General features: G+C 39.6%; 2 protein-coding genes across 2 annotated transcripts; both read left to right on the top strand.

The window, feature by feature from the left end:
* The first annotated feature begins 937 nt into the window (after positions 1 to 937).
* Positions 938 to 1,879, top strand: LOC133769479 (olfactory receptor 11H6-like). The gene has a single exon (XM_062204690.1). The coding sequence runs from the start codon at positions 938 to 940 to the stop codon at positions 1,877 to 1,879; it is 942 nt and encodes a 313-aa protein (XP_062060674.1).
* Positions 1,880 to 11,019: 9,140 nt separating this feature from the next.
* LOC133770524 (olfactory receptor 11H6-like) lies at positions 11,020 to 11,973 on the top strand. The gene has a single exon (XM_062206601.1). It carries the CDS (start codon positions 11,020 to 11,022, stop codon positions 11,971 to 11,973), a length of 954 nt encoding a protein of 317 aa, XP_062062585.1.
* The last annotated feature ends 813 nt before the right edge of the window (positions 11,974 to 12,786 follow it).

Raw genomic sequence — 12,786 nt, 5'->3', positions numbered from 1 at the left:
GTATTTTACATTCTACAAATAACTTTTACGTATCTTGCTTTATACAATTCACGTATGAGTCTTGCTGTGTAGGTTTTGTTAGTCATAGTTTATACAGAAAGTAATGTAATCTCAGAAGTTCTTTTCTTAAGGAAACACTGCTTAAAAATAACAGTCTGGATTCAATCCCAGATCTTTGAGTCCAAATCCCATGCGCTTTCAAACCAGTGGATCCCAATCCCAGACTAGAGCCCAGAAATCTATACCTCTCAAAGGATTCCCCATATAATACTGATAACACCAACGTCCCAAGCCCATGTACTACAGCAGCCTACAGATAGAGAATACATCCTGATAGTGGTCTAGAAATTGCTACCTGATGTAGCTAAGTTATAACTTTCTTTAAATTGCTCCACCTCTATGTAGGTATTTTCATATCTGGCTTCTTAAGCTTCACGTTCTCTCCCTCTATGTTGCTTAGGTTATATTAGGTGTTTTGTGCAGTAAACCTATAAGTTATTTATTTTTTGTAAGTGAACTACCTACATCAAAGTTAGCATATCAATTTAGCTTTAGCCTGCAACTTACTTGCCATGTCTACCCAGTGTTCTCGAAAATTAGGTACACCAGGTGACCTACTGAAGAATGCAGAAGAAAATATTTGAACTTCTGTTTTTATTTCTATTCCAGGAAAACTTTCCAAAAAGCTTTACCAATATTTACAATTTTGATGAACAATAGCTTATATACAGTTAATAAGCAAATAGTCAAACATACAAAGTATCCTCAACAACTGTATTGTTGGGGTGTGCATTCAAACAAGTTAGGAACCGTTGGTCTCAATTGCCACTCATATGACCAGGAAAGTGTACTCACTCCATCTCCTACAGAGGAGTAAGGAAGCCTAGTTCCCTTTGGATATGTAATTTTTGCTACAGTCCTCACAGGATAGAAGGAAATGACCCCAGAAGCCAGAAATACCTCCCACACCGTGAGTTACTTCATCCTCTTGGGCTTCCCTTGCCCCTGGGAAATGCAAATCCTACTGTTCTCCACATTCTTTGTGACTTACATCCTGACTCTGCTTGGAAATGTGGCAATCGTGTGTGCAGTGCACAGGGACCACCGGCTCCACACCCCCATGTACATCCTGCTGGCCAATTTCTCCTTCCTGGAAATCTGCTATGTCAACTCCGACGTGCCCAACATGCTAGCCAACTTCCTCTCCAAGACCAAAACCATCTCCTTTGCCCGGTGCTTCCTCCAGTTATACTTCTTCTTTTCACTGGGCACAACTGAGTGCTTATTTCTCTCCATCATGGCCTATGATCGCTTCCTGGCCATCTGTCGCCCCCTACACTACCCCACTACCATGACTACTAAGTTCTGTAGGAGCCTCGTTCTCTTTTGCTGGGTCTATGGTTTCCTCTGGTTTCTGATCCCAGTAATACTCGTTACCCAGCTGCCATTTTGTGGCCCAAATGTGATTGATGACTTTCTGTGTGACCTCGGTCCCCTGCTGGCTTTGGCTTCAGCCTGCGTCCCAGTCCCAGGGACGGTTCTCATATGTGGCACCATGAGCTCCCTCCTCATCTTTGCCACCTTTTTCTACATTGTTGGCTCTTACACCCTGGTGCTGAGGGCTGTGATGCAGGTGCCCTCTGCTGCTGGGCGGAGAAAGGCCTTCTCCACCTGCTCCTCACACCTGGCTGTCGTATTTCTGTTCTATGGCTCAGTCATGATGACCTACGTGAGCCCAGGATCAGGACAAGCAGAGGGCATGCAGAAGTTCACGACTTTGTTTTACTCAGTGTTGACCCCTCTTTTCAACCCCATGATCTACAGCCTCCGAAATAAAGAAATGAAGGATGCTTTAAAGAAAGTTCTGGGAAGCTCATAAAGCTGAGCTGTGAGTTATTTCCAAATGAATGCACACTGAGAACCTTCATCAGTGAAAAGTTGAGAAATGTCAAGTAAATGCAGACTTTTCAAAGGGGACATTTCAAAATATGCTAATTATCCTGTAATTTAAAATGTTTCTGCTTCTTGTATAATAGTAATCTGTTTACAAGTCTGGCTCTACATGTCTCCCCTTTCTTATTAGATTGTAAATTTCCTTAGAACAGGAATGGTGCTTTATTAATATCTGTGATTCCAGAGGTCCGATGCTGTGGCTTAGTGGGCTAAGCCTCTGCCTCAGGCACCAGCATCCCATTTGGTCACCTGCTGGTGTCCTGGCTTCTCTTCTTCTGATCCTGCTCTCTGCTATGGCCTATGAAGGCAGTAGAGATGGCCCAAGTGTTTCGGCCCCTGAACCCATGTGGGAGACCCAGAAGAAGCTGCTGGCTCCTGGCTTCAGATCGGCCCAGTTCCAGCCGTTGCAACCATTTGGCAAGTGAAGCAGCAAATGGAAGATCTCTTTCTCTCCCTTTCTCTCTCTCTCTCTTTATCCATTGTCTACCTCTCCCTCTCTCTGTAACTCTACTTCTCAAATAAATAAATAAAATCTTTTTTAAAAAATCTATTAATTCCAGAATCCAACACAATGCCTAGCATGTAGATATAAATGATGTCCACTTAAATAAAGTAATTTGTTCATATTTCCTCACTAGATTCTATGGTTCTTGATGATCTGGACAGCATTTTTTTAAACTTTTATTTAGTAAATATGATTTTCCAAAGTACAGTTTATGGATTACAATGGCTTTTCCCCCCCATAACTTCCCTTCCATCCGCACCCCTCCCATCTCCCGCTCCCTCTCCCCTTCCATTCACATCAAGATTCATTTTCAATTATCTTTATATACAGAAGATTGATTTAGTATATATTAAGTAAAGATTTCATCAGTTTGCACCCACACAGAACATAAAGTGTAAAACACTATTTGAGTACTAGTTATAGCATTAATTCACATTGGACAACACATTAAGGACAGAGATCCCACATAAGGAGTAAGTACACAGTGACTCCTGTTGTTGACTTAACAATTTGACACTCTTGTTTATGGTGTCAGAAATCTCCCTAGGCTCTAATCATGAGTTGCCAAGGCTATGGCATTCTCTTGAGTTCACAGACTTCGATCTTATTTAGACAAGGTCATAGTCAAAGTGGAAGTTCTCTCCTCCCTTCAGAGAAAGGTACCTCCTTCTTTGATGGTCCGTTCTTTCTACTGGGATCTCACTCACAGAGACCTTTCATTTGGGGTTTGTTTTTTAGTGTTTTTTTGTTGTTGTTGTGTGTGTTTTTTTTTTTTGCCAGAGTGTCTTGGCTTCCCATGCCTAAAATACTCTGTTCAGCCAGATCCGAGTGCCTTAAGGGCTGATTCTGAGACCAGAGTGCTGTTTAGGACATATGCCATTCTACGAGTCTGCTGTGTATCCCACTTCCCATGTTGGATCGTCCTCTCCCTTTTTGATTCTATCATTTAGTATTTGCAGACACTAGTCTTGTTTGGATCTGGACAGCATTTAATGAACCTGTTCAAACTCTAATGATCTATACTTATATGTCCAATAGACAAAAGGAAAACGCTTCCTAGAAGAATGTGAGGTCAGCCTAAACTAGTTGGACCAACAATTAAAGGATAATAAAATAAACAGAAAAGTTTCACCAGATGAGTTAATCTCTGATAAATTACCTCTTTCCCTTCCTTCATCAATCCCTTTGTCTAATAATATAAGTTGCTTTATTTGATTTTCTTGTGACTAACCACATTCCAACTCCTGCACATTTTAAAATACATTATGCAATTCTTACTGTTGAAAGTGTCACCTGTGAGTCATTGGCAGGGCACCACTAGGGAGTTCTTCATAAGGCAAAATTTCAGGACTCCATCCTAGGATTATGGAATTGGAATCTGTATTTGAACATTATTCTCAGAGCATTTATGTGGACATTTAAGTTTGGAAAGCAATGATCTACAACAGATTCTAGGAAGGGGTAACTGTAATCATAGTCACATATAGGACTCTATTGATATGAGCATTCATTTGAGTAGTGGTTCTCCACAAAGGAGCTCAGAATCAGGGGGTGAAGCCTAGAGATTTTGCAAAGTTCCTCCAAAAGAATAGGATGGGGTACCAATGCATATGAATTTACTAATTACCATACTCTACAATAACACAGAATGAGACCCCATCCACATTCCTTTTCTTTTCCTCCCTTGGTCAAATCAATAAAACCAAAGAAATATTAGATTGCAAAATCTATAACTCAACTGTAGTCATCATTATTTTGTCAAAAAAGTTTTATATACAAAACAGACAAGTCTCTTTTGAGTGTTTTTTTTTAAAAAGACTTTATTTATTTATTTGAGAGGTAAAGTTAGGGAGAGACAGAGAGAAAGGTCTTCCATCTACTGGTTCACTATAATAATGGCCACAATGGCTGGGGCTGAGCCTATCTGAAGCAAAAGGAGCTAGGAGCTTCTTCCGGGTCTCCCGCATGGGTGCAGGGGCCCAAGCACTTAGGCTATCCTCCACTGCTTTTCCAGGCCATAAACAGAGAGCTGGATTGGAAGAGAAGCATCTGGGACACAAATTAGCACTCATAGCCAACACTGGTACTGCAGGCAGAGGCTTAGCTCACTATGCCACAATGCTGGCCCCTTGAATACTTTTTCCATGCTTGTATTTGGGACATTATACAGGGTAAGAACTAATAATATGAAGAAAAGAGTGTATTGGAAAGTTATACAAGCATTCAGTTAAAATCCTTCCATGAAAAAATCCTCTGGCAATGTACCAGCCTTTGGAGTTACTCAATATAAAAAACTTTGCTCCAGTACAGCTCATTTTATTCCCTCCTTTTTTCTACTTTTTATTGTCATCTGGGTGCTACATTTCTATATCAAAAACACACTAGTATGACTTTATAATTGGTGTATCTTACAGTTGTGCTTTGGGCCAGATAGAATTACTTTTTTTTTTTTTTTTTGGACAGGCAGAGTTAGACAGTGAGAGAGACAGAGAGAAAGGTCTTCCTTCCATTGGTTCACCCCCCAAATGGCTGCTACAGCCAGCACACCATGCCAATCCAAAGCCAGGAGCCAGGTGCTTCCTCCTGGTCTCCTATGTGGGTACAGGGCCCAAGCACTTGGGCCATCCTCCACTGCCTTCCCGGGCCACAGCAGAGAGCTGGACTGGAAGAGGAGCAACCGGGACAGGATCCGGACTGAATTACATTTAAGAATAAATTGAGAGGGAGTGTGGTGGCACAGAAGATTAAGCTTCCACTTAGGCCCACATCCTGTATCAGAGTGCCTGGTTCAAGTCTCAACTACTCTGCTTCTGATCAGAAATACTATTTGAAGAAATAACGTCTGAATACATTCCTGGTTTGATGAAAATTTTAGCCAACATTTTCAAGAAGTTTAAGAAACTCTGAATAGGATAAACACAGAGATTCACATCTACGCACCCAAGGGTCAAACTGTTGAAAGACAAAACCAGAGAGAATCTTGAAAACAGCAAGAGAAAAGCAACTCAGCCCGTACAAGTGGTCAAGTGGTTACAAATGAGACTAACAGCTGACTTCTCATCAACACCATGGAAGCCAAAAGACAATGGGTCAGCATATTCAAATGAATGGAGAGAAAAATTATTCTCATCCAAGTATTTTATATCCAATAAGACTATCCTTCCAAAAATGGGAGAGAAGAGCATTCCCAGATCAATGAAAATCAAAAATGTGTTGGTATTTAATTTTTCTTATAAGCAGATGGAAATGAAAGAATAGTAGATAGTAACTTTAAGTTACACAAAAAAAGTAAAGGTATAAGTAAACAAAGGTAAATATAAAAAAAACAAGATAAGTGTTTTAAAGAATTATTTATTTATTTGGGAGGCAGAGTTACAGCAAAGAAAGGGAAAGACAGAGAGAAGTCTTGCTACCACTGGTTCACTCCCCTAATGTCTGCAACAGCCAGAGATGGGCCAATCCAAAGCTAGGAGCCAGGGGCTTCCACCAGCTTTCCCATGTAGTTGCAGGGTCTTAAGCACTTGGACCATCTTCTGCTGCTTTTCCAGGCCATTGTAGAGAGCTGTATGGGAAATAGAGCAGCCAGGACACAAACTGGTCCCCATATGGCATGCCAGTGCCATAGGCAGAGGCTTAACCTACTAAGCCACAGTGCTGGCCCCAATATAATCTATTTTAAGCATCATTTTTTTTGTTACTTCAAAGGCAAATGACCAAAAGAAAAAGAGAAAGAAGAGAGAGAGAGAGAGAGAGAGAGAGAGAGAGAGAGAGAGAAAAGAAAGAAAGAGAGAGAGAGAGAAAGAAAAGAAAGAGAGAGAAAAGAAAGAAAGAAAGAAAGAAAGAAAGAAAGAAAGAAAGAAAGAAAGAAAGAAAGAAAGAAAGAGTGAGAGAGAGAAAGAGAAACAGAAGCAGACAGGGACAGAGACAGAGACAGAGACAGAAAGAACTCCATCATCTGCTGGCTTACTCTCCAAATGTCCTGCAACAGCCAGGACTTAGCCAGGCTGACATAAAAAGCTTGGAACTCTGTCTGTATATCCTATGTGGGTGTCAGGGGCCCAAGCACTTCATCCATCACCTTGTCTTCTTCTTGGACCCCCATTATACATTGGTACACTTGATGATATCCTATCGGTCTCTGAAGCTTTGTCTATTATTCTTCATTTATTTTGCCTTTGTATCTCAGACTGGATCTTCTCAATTGATTTATCTGAAAATCTGTTGATGTTTTCTTCTACCAAATCAAATATGTTTTTGGGCCTTCCTATTGATTTTTTTTCTCATTTCATTTACTATAGTCTTAAACTCCAGGGTTTCACCTGGTTTATAATATATATCTTCTTGATACTTTCTATTCAGTGAGATAGCATTCTCATATTTTCCCCTTTTCGTGTTTTCATTCTTTAATGTTTCATAATTTTCATTGTGGAGATCTTTAACTTCCTTGGTTATATTTCTTCCAAGGTATTTAAATTTTTTGTAGCTATTGTGAGTGGTAGTGATCTTATAAGTTCTTTCTCAGCCATAGCTTTGTTTGTGCATACAAAGGCTATTGATCTGTATGTGTTGATTTTATAACCTGCAACCTTGCCAGCATTTTATTTATTTATTTATTTTACTCTATTTTTCATGTTAGTGTGAGATTAATACAAACAGAGCAGATCTAATGTAGTTCATAGATACAATTCTAATATAATGATAGAAATACAAAGATAAACAGAAACTTCTTCCAGCAAAACTTGTATTGTTATAATATTTACCCTTCCATTATTATAACAGGAGCCTGTAGATTGAAAAAACTAAGCATCTGTTTTAAAAATAGCATAGATGTTAAATAAAAAAAGAGAATATGGGAAGAATAAAAAATGATAAAAAGCAATTACAATGGGGAAAAAGGCAAAAACGTAAACTTAAATAGAGAAGCAAAGAAAAATAATTCTTTTTCACCCAGTTGCCACTCTAAACAAAAATAAATAATGAAGTAAAATGAAATTGTATTTCCAATCAAGCCAAATAAAATAGACATTAAATGGAAATAATGGAACATTTATTGACAAGACCTAGGCCTAGTTTTTAAATTTGTTTCTATTTGAGCATTAAAAAAATTTAAACTTGTGGAAATAAAATATTTCATATGCTAAAAAAAATAGCATAGACTATGTGATTACTTCTGGAGACACTGGGTCCCAAGGGCCAATTAGTGGGCTCCTGCAGGAAGGGAACATGGGATACAATTGACAATCTACCCTCATAAATTCCAACTCTTGAAATCCACAGGAGATATTATCCCTTAAGACAAGTAAGTCATAGTTTTCAGAGTAACAGAAAAGGCTCTGTGGTGGAGCAAATCTACCAGATTCTGTCCAATCAGACCTGCTTTGTGCCATGCCCTCCATCCTGTCTGGCTTTTGCTGCAATGAAAACAAATATTACCAGTCAGACCTGCCAGTTCTATGGATATGGATTCAGAAGAGATACAAGTCTGGGACAGCGCTTAAGTGTGCCTTTTACCTCTGCTTTCTTTTATGTGGCTATAAAAATAACTTCCAGTTATATGAATGGATGGAAGGAGACTCATCTTTATAAGAGGCTAGGAAAGTCTGGAAACTAAAGATCATGATGCTAATGGAGGGGCCTCAGTATAATCTGAATTCTGTCTTTATTAACAGAAGTTGTACTCAGAAGGAAACATAGGGTACCAAGAAGTATTAGCAAACTGACTTCTGGGAAGAACTGACAAAGCAGCTATGAGGAGCAGTGCTGAAAACAACCTCAGCACTGCCTGATTTCAGTGCTGCTTTGTTCTTCAAAGGAGCAGGTGGCCGAGCACAAGAGAGCAGAGACCGGGAAGATGACTGAGCACACCACACTGGTGAGTTCAGTCCCACCGCGCTTACAAAGCGAACGGAATCTTCCTGCATTAAAACCAAGTATTTCTTGCTTTTGTTCACACTTTCCTCACCATTTCTTTGTAACTTGGTGTACTCTGAAGTACAGCTACAGAAGAATTACTCACAGCTTCTCTATGTCAAAGGTGATCTAAGTAGGTTGTTCAAAAAGTTCATGGAAAAAATGCATGCTATGAGAAATTGTGTGTAATTCAAAAAATTATTTTGCCCGAATAAACTTGTTTTAATTTCTTTTTCCTTCTTAGTAAGAATTTTTATTTATTTATTTGAAAGTTAGAAAAAGTTCTCCGATCTATTAGTTTAATGCCTAAAACAGCCAGAGTTGGCCCAGGCCAAAGCCAGAAACTGGAACCTCAGTCATGAAGACCAGCCATCACCTGCTGCCTACCAGAGTGTGAGTTAAGAGGAAGCTGGAGTTAGCAGTGGAGCCAGGACTCAAACCCAGGCACCGATGCAGATGTACGGATGCAGTCATCCCAGACACTGTCCCAAATGTGTAACTCTCAAGAACTCTTTGAAATCCTCTCTGATCCACAGACTCAAGAGGTCCTTAAAGTGCAATAGGATGCAAAAAGTTCAAAATTCCTCCCATTTATAATAATCAAGACTAACCTTAAAGGTACAACACTATGGGATCTGAAAAGGAGCACATTCTGTAACCAATGCATTAATAAACATTCTTAGGTAGAACACTTAGATAAAAATTGTCTGGGCTGTATCCTGCACTTACATTTGCCTGTATTAACATCATCACTCCATCATTTTCAAAGCACAAAAGGCAGCTGTCTCTCATGAATAGAAAGGGTCAAGAAAACAAACTAACCAAGTATGACCAGACTACTGGTAATAGAATCTTAGATTATTTGGAGACTATTTATTTTTTTTTCTTTTCTTGGCCTTTCTCACAGCAGAAAACATACAGTACCCTAAGTCCAACTCAGAAAAGGAACCTTTTATGTAGATTATCCCTTCACTTCCCAAACAACTTCCGCCCTCCAGACCTATAATGGGATTTGAGTAATATACAGAGTGGAGGAACAAGAGAGGATTTCTTCTCCAGACAGGTGGTTTATGGCTCTTGCTTCTTTTTCAACACCCAAAGTTCCTTGTTGGAAATATTTCATATTTATGACCTCTGCTTCCATCCATAAACCAAATAATGATCTTCCTAGAAATCCTAACACATCAAACAAAAATCTCAGAAATCTTAAAATAGGGGGCCAGCAATTGTGGTATAGTGGGTTAAACCATCACCTGCAACACTGACATCCCACTAGAATGCAGGTTGAAACCCAGTTGCTCTACTTCCAGTCTAGCTCCCTGCTAATGTGCCTGGGAAAGCAGTAGAAAATGATCTAAATACTTGGGTCCCTGCCAGCCATGTGGGAGACCTGGATGGAGTTTCTGGCTCCTGGCTTCAGTATCTCCTTCTGCTGTAGCCATTTGGGAACCAGAAGATGGAAGGCTCTCTCAATCTCTCTCAATCTCTCTCTCCCTCTCTCTCTCTCTTTCTCTCTCTCTGTGTGTGTGTGTGTATATGTGTGTAACTCTATCTTTCAAATAGAAAAGATACATATTTTAAAATCTTAAAATAATAAAGTGGATTCATTATTCATTTTTTCTATCAGTACATAGTTTTGCCTAGAACAAAGTATTACAGAAGTTTTATAACCTAGCTGAAAAGATGAAACCAAATCAAAAGCCATTCTATATAGATCCATGGACATTCAAAGCTTTCCTGAATTAAGAAACTTTGATAAGTTTGATCAATTCCAGAATTGATCCAGAGTAAAAGTGAGAAGCACACAAATTTAATTGTGTCACTTGCTACCTTTCCTATTCCTGTGATGCCAAACATTTGTGTCTCTGGTTCCAAAGAACTATAAAATTGAAATTTCTTGTCCAATAATAAAGGTACTTTGGGGGTTTTTTGTTATGTAATTTCTTTTTTTAATTTAAGGTAATTAATCATATTTTGTATCTGATTCTATGGACACAAAAACATGAATTTTTTAAGCTTTATTTATTTATTATTTGAAAGTCAGAGTTAGAGAGGGAGAGACAGAGGGAGAAAGAAAGATCTTTCTTCCATGCTCTGGGTCACTCCCCAAATGGCCAATAACAGCCAGGACTGGGCTAAGACAAAGCTAGGAGCCAGGAGCTTTCTGGGTCTCCTACATGGGTGGCAGGCCCCAAGCACTTGGGCCATCCTCCACTGCTTTTTCAGACACAGTAGCAGAGAGCTGGATCCTAAGTGGAGCAGCCAGGACTTGAACTAGAACCCAAATGAAATGCCAGCACTGCGGACAGCGGCTTAGCCCACAGCACAAGCACTAAAAACATGAATTTCACATCTCTTTACACACATTTGTAAGTGCAATCACTAAACTTCTCCAAACTGCTTATAGAGTAACATTCTTTTACTGGGAGAAAATTCTGAAAGATGAATGAGAGTCTAAAAATTCAGTGTGTGAGCATATCAAGCATTCTCAAATTCTGAGTCTTCAGAAGTACAGATATATTGTATTTACCTAATAGAATAGCAAAATATGAGGAATTTACAGATCTCTAAAAGGAAAATATGCTTGAGTTTTAGGGAACAAGGTCAACCATGTCACTGTCATTTTATTCTTCTCTGTACTACAGGAAACCATGAATATGTCAGCAGTCAGCACAGTGACTGAATTTATACTCCTGAGTTTCCCCTGCTCCAGAGGGGCTCAAGTCTCCCTATTTGCTCTGTTCTTCATGTCCTACATCCTAACACTGATGGCAAATGGAGCCATCGTCTCTGCAGTGATGCTGGATAGCAGACTTCATACCCCAATGTACATCCTGCTGGCCAACCTCTCATTCCTGGAGATCTGCTACATCAACACCACTGTTCCCAATATGTTAGGAAACTTCCTTTCAGAGACCAAAGCCATCTCTTTCACAGGTTGTTTCCTCCAGTTCTACTTCTTCTTCTCATTCGGTATCACTGAGACCTTCCTGCTGCCTCTCATGGCTTTTGACCGGTACTTGGCCATCTGCTGGCCTCTCCACTACCCGACCATCATGAGCGTGCCTCTCTGTAAGAACTTGGTGGTTCTCTGCTGGGTAGCTGCCTTCCTCTGTTATCCAATCCCTATCTACTTTACCACACAACTCCCCTTTTGTGGTCCCAATGTTATTGACCACTTCGTCTGTGACCCTGGACCACTGCTGGCCTTGTCCTGCATCCCTGCACCTGGAATTGAGCTTTCCTGTTCTATTTTAAGCTCCGTCATTATCTTCATCACGTTCTTCTTCATCCTTGCATCCTACACCCTGGTTCTCAGGGCAGTGTTGCGTGTCCCCTCAGCAGAGGGTAGACGTAAGGCCTTCTCCACCTGTGGTTCCCATCTAGCTGTGGTGTCTCTGTTCTATGGGAGCATCATGGTGATGTACATCAGCCCAACCTCTGGGAATCAGGCTGGGATACAGAAGATTGTGACTTTGTTCTACTCCTCAATCACTCCTCTTATAAACCCACTCATCTACAGTCTCCGGAACAAGGATATGAAGGCTGCCTTGAGAAAAATTCAGATGTGCACAAAAATTAGCAAAATTAATGAGAGCTTATGAGTGGCCCATGAACAGAATTTGTGTTTCACCACTTGCTTTCCTAGTTATGAAGTAGTACTTTGTTCATTTGCACTTGGAGACACAGACACAAATTCATGAATCTCTGCGCAGTCAAGTAATGGTTAAGAAAATCCCAACTAAATCTGTCATAGCCTTCAAAGCAAGACTTGATTGACAGGAATTTGAATTAAATAACCAAGATGTCTTGATTTAGGATCTTCTGCTCTGACACCCAATAACTGCTTGTCCATTTATTGTGTATGATCACTTACTTGACTCTTGGTTTTGTATATTTTTAATGTCTTAAGTTCATAGTGTGTTATTACACTTGGTTTTGTTGATCTAATGATATCAACTCTACTCCTAGCAAAAGAGTAGAGTGTTCACACATTTTTATCTCAAGTAAAAGGAAATTCATGCAATCAACAAATCATACCTGGGTAAAAAATTTTATTTGATATGCAAGTGACTAATAACTATCTAAAGCATTGTCTCTCAAACATATCCACTTCATGATTCTTTTGGGAACTTTTTAAAAGAACTGGCTGCTGAGTCTTTTTCCAAATATCCTAAATTGTAATCTTTGAAGTGAAGCCTGGAAAACTTTATTTTAATGTGATCTAAGTGATTCTGGTTCACTGGATCCATATCAGTTCAGAAACTGAACTTATAGAGCCACTATTTCTAATATAACAAACAGAAAGAAAGAGAAATCTTGTATTAGCAGGAAGTGAAAGAAGTTTCAGTAACTACAGTTAACTCAAACACTCATGACATTACCAGTAGGAATTTGTTTTTCTAACTTGATCTTCA

This window comes from Lepus europaeus, chromosome 11 (genome assembly GCF_033115175.1).
Source record: "Lepus europaeus isolate LE1 chromosome 11, mLepTim1.pri, whole genome shotgun sequence".
In the NCBI taxonomy this organism is placed as follows: domain Eukaryota; kingdom Metazoa; phylum Chordata; class Mammalia; order Lagomorpha; family Leporidae; genus Lepus; species Lepus europaeus.
Note: the sequence above shows the minus strand (reverse complement) of the source record. Positions and strands in the feature narration are given on the sequence as shown.